This window comes from Montipora capricornis, chromosome 2 (genome assembly GCF_036669925.1).
Source record: "Montipora capricornis isolate CH-2021 chromosome 2, ASM3666992v2, whole genome shotgun sequence".
Lineage (NCBI taxonomy): Eukaryota > Metazoa > Cnidaria > Anthozoa > Scleractinia > Acroporidae > Montipora > Montipora capricornis.
In genome coordinates, this window is record NC_090884.1 from 58,596,325 (window position 1) to 58,600,085 (window position 3,761).

General features: G+C 42.4%; 1 protein-coding gene across 1 annotated transcript in view; it reads left to right on the forward strand.

Moving 5' to 3' along the window:
• The window catches only part of LOC138037570 (uncharacterized), a 606-nt gene extending 215 nt beyond the window's left edge, over positions 1 to 391 (forward strand). The window contains exon 1 of the mRNA XM_068883477.1: positions 1 to 391. This exon is cut by the window's left edge and continues 215 nt beyond it. Within this exon, the coding sequence (XP_068739578.1) occupies positions 1 to 391 (391 nt within the window).
• The last annotated feature ends 3,370 nt before the right edge of the window (positions 392 to 3,761 follow it).

Sequence of the window (3,761 nt, forward strand, 5' to 3'; positions counted from 1 at the left end):
CAAGGAGAAGAAACAGCTGTCTTCTGTTCTTGTCTCTAATGGTTGCCCTCTTTCTTTCTTGCAGAAAATCACCAAGACCAGGAAACCGAGTAGCAGTGCAGAGTCCACGATCGAGTACAAGTCTACTGCGGTTTTACCCTATGTCAAAGGCCTATCCGAAGAACTTCGCCGCTGCCTACAGCAACAAGGCATACGCGCTGTTTTCAACTCGGCGACTACATTAAGATCACATCTAGTACGACCGAAAGACGCTGTCCAGCCCACTAAACAAGATGGTGTAGTTTTCAGGATTCCCTGTGAATACGAGACATCCGACTTGCCCGCACCTAGACCTCCACCATTTCAGAACACGCTAACAACACCGGACACAACCCGCTTTGGAACGAAGTAAAGTTTATTGATGGTGATCCTCATTGGTACACACGCAGGGTCAAAGAGGTGATTCACATAAGACTTCACCCTAACAACATCAACAGGGCTAGTGGAATAGAAATTCCGCAAGGATGGTTGCCCACGATCAAGAAACACAACAACAGGAGAACCGTACAACAGCGGACCGCCGAAGGAACAACACACAGAAGAAGCGAGGATCGAAATGCACCCGTCACAAAACCAACCAATCACAGCGGAGCATCCTGCTTAAAAGGTGATGCATAACCAGTGGACCTCATCGCCTGATGAAGACTAGCAGTATGCAGTCGAAACGTCACGATCTACATCACAAGTGACCACATCGCAAGACTGAAAAGAGAATACTTTATTATTATTCTTTCTTTTTCTTCTTCTCTTTTTTAAACGTATAGCGAGCAGGCGACAGGTCTTCCTACTTCCAAAAGATACTCACCTTTAAAACTGACGAGGTCTGTAAAATACCGACCGCTCTGTCATTGGTTCCTTAGGATGGCATCAGCTTTTGAGCACGTACACTCGATTTGATATATAAAGAGTCGCACCAGCCAGAACAGTCAGTTAGTCATGAGACTGGACACGTGTTGTAGACGTATAGACGTGCTAATGGATTCTGTCTTTTGTGAAATTTGTAAAGGAAAAAAAGGCGAAATTCCTATCAAAGCCCTGACGACTTCAATCCTCGATCAAAACTGTCGTCAGTGCCGGTTCGTTCGCTACCTCCTCCAGAAAACCGACGATCTCGATGTCCCACTCTGATACAAAGACAATCAGACTACAAAAGAATTTTGTGTCCGACGCTCCAAACGTCGTCGGACACTTCCAATGGATGAGACGGTTGCTGATACGGCGACGATCGTCTTAGATCGCATACGGGAGATCGAGCTCGGATGGAGGCCGAAGAGGGCAGACGACACGACGCTGCCATGCTAGCAGACTCCAATCTTCTTCAAGATATGCAACGTTATGCTTTTGCACTTGGGCCAGCGGGTCGTCCACTATGTGTTTATGGAGATCCCGCCTGCCCATTGAGGGTGCACCTCCAGGCCCCTTTTAGAAACATGATACTCACCCCACAGATGGTAAATCTTAATAAGGCTATGAGCTCTGTGAGAGTCTCTGTAGAATGACTATTTGGAGACATAGTTGAGAACTACAAGTTAGTAGATTTCAAAAAGAACCTCAAGATTGGACTTTCCTCAATAGGAAAGATGTACATTGTTTGCGCCTTGTTAAGAAATGCATTAACATGCTTGTATGGCAACAAAACCTCCGAGTTTTTTGAGGTGGATCCACCCACCTTGGAAGAATAGGGAGGATAAGGACTTGCCACACCTTAAAGAATACTAATACACTCTGCTGTGTGGGTTGATGGAAGATGGGGGGGGAGAGTATAATATCCTTTATCATGTTTGACCCCAGGGGTACTTTACAATAAAAGTTACAGAGAGCTACGTGTAGTTGCTAATTAAGTAGTACTGTACTACCCCTAAAATAACTATATATTATCCACATACATGTACTCTAGAAGATTGGTACACCAGGGCATATTGCCATGGTCCTTTCAAATGCTTACGTTTTAACATGAACTCTGTAATTATCTCAAACCAATAAAGAACAACAAACAATGGTGCCTTGTTCTGAGTACGATAAAGGTATATGTTGTGGCTCAGTTTTATCCTTGGTTCAATAATGTGTATCGTAACATATGAAAATGAGTGTAAAACAAAGAAAAAGACAAATTGAAACAAGGATAAAATTGAACCACAACAAATACGTAGCATATCAACTTTAACTAAACTTAAGATGTTTTTATTCTGTCTACTTCTTCCTGGCAATTGATGAGGAACTACGAGACCGTGACTGGGAAAAGAAGATTTATGCAGACACAAGTAGAGGCGCTCAACCTTGCGATCTCCAAGTGGGAGACCAGGTGCCTCTGAAGCAGGAAAAGTCAAACAAGCTGTCAACCAATTTTCAGCCTGAACGTTATGAAATCGTTGAGAGAAAGGGTAATAGTGTGGTGATTCAGACCCCGCAAAAGAGTCAGAAAGGTCAATACCATAGGAACGTCATAGAAGTAAAGACATTTAACACAAGAGAAGAGCAACCCGATCAAAGTAGTGATCATTAAGAAGAGCCACCGGTGGATCATCATGACATGGACAGAAGACCGCAACGAAACAGACACCCCCCGGATCGCTACGGCGAATGGGGTCAACAGTGAACAGTGATTATTATCTGCTCTTGGAGATTAAACTACGTTGTTTCAAAGAAAAAAAAGTAGTATAATATGAAACGTGTCTTGAACCTCAAGGACAATGTTTTTTAGGTTGAGACTGACTGCGACTGATTGATTCGAACTTAGCGTTTCGATTGTTTTTGACCACTAAGAAACATGCTTTATATTCTGTAAAGAAAAGGAGGGATGTAGAGTCGGTCACGTGATGGACATACGGGATATTAGGAGAGCGGGAGAATATTATTAGTGATGTTCTGAGCTTAAATGACGCTTGAATACGGTTGTGATTTATCGTTAATCACGGAATACAACATCTGCATTGGCCTTTTTTCCGTCTGATATCATTTGCTGATCTCTCTCTGCAGCCTCGGCTTTCTCAAATATTTCTTCAATAGCTGCATCAAACGCTGAGGGATCATCAACTGCTATTCCGCTGGCCTTGCTTTCTTCTGCAACCTTTCTTTTGTTTCTTTATTAGAACCAGGTTTACACTGTCTCTTACAGACCTCACAGAAACTGAGAAACGGGGCTCAGACACCGCACTCAGGTTTAAGGCAATTTCTTCCCACAGTTTCGCCTTCTCCTTACTTCCCTTTGGCTGGCTATACGGATCAACAGTTAGCACTTCTCTTACTAAAAGAAGATCGTGATCTTTCGTCCAGTACATTGGAGTTGTCGACCTCAGACATAAACAAAGTAGATTCAAATCCCAGTACAAAACAGCTGCCAAAACACACTTCTCATAGGGTCACCTTTCAACTTTAGAAAAAATAATAACCTGCAGAATACAGGGCAACTTTTCATGGTTTAATAACCACGAAACCTATATAATAAAATTGTATAGCCTTTTTTAAATTGTCCCTTTCCATAAAAATACAGACTAGTTAGTTAATGCTATCATCCGGTGATGATAAAGCGGCTGAAGCCTCGAAATGTCAAGATATTTTTTCTTTAAGCTTATTTTAAAAGCGCATTGGATTATTTTCACCTTCACAATCTCGAACATATTTACAAGCGTTATACAGTCAAAAATTTTTAAGTTTTGTTGCACTAAATGCAGATTGTCGAGTTTAACGAGCCACTGGATTCGCCTTCAAAAGAAGCTCTGCCG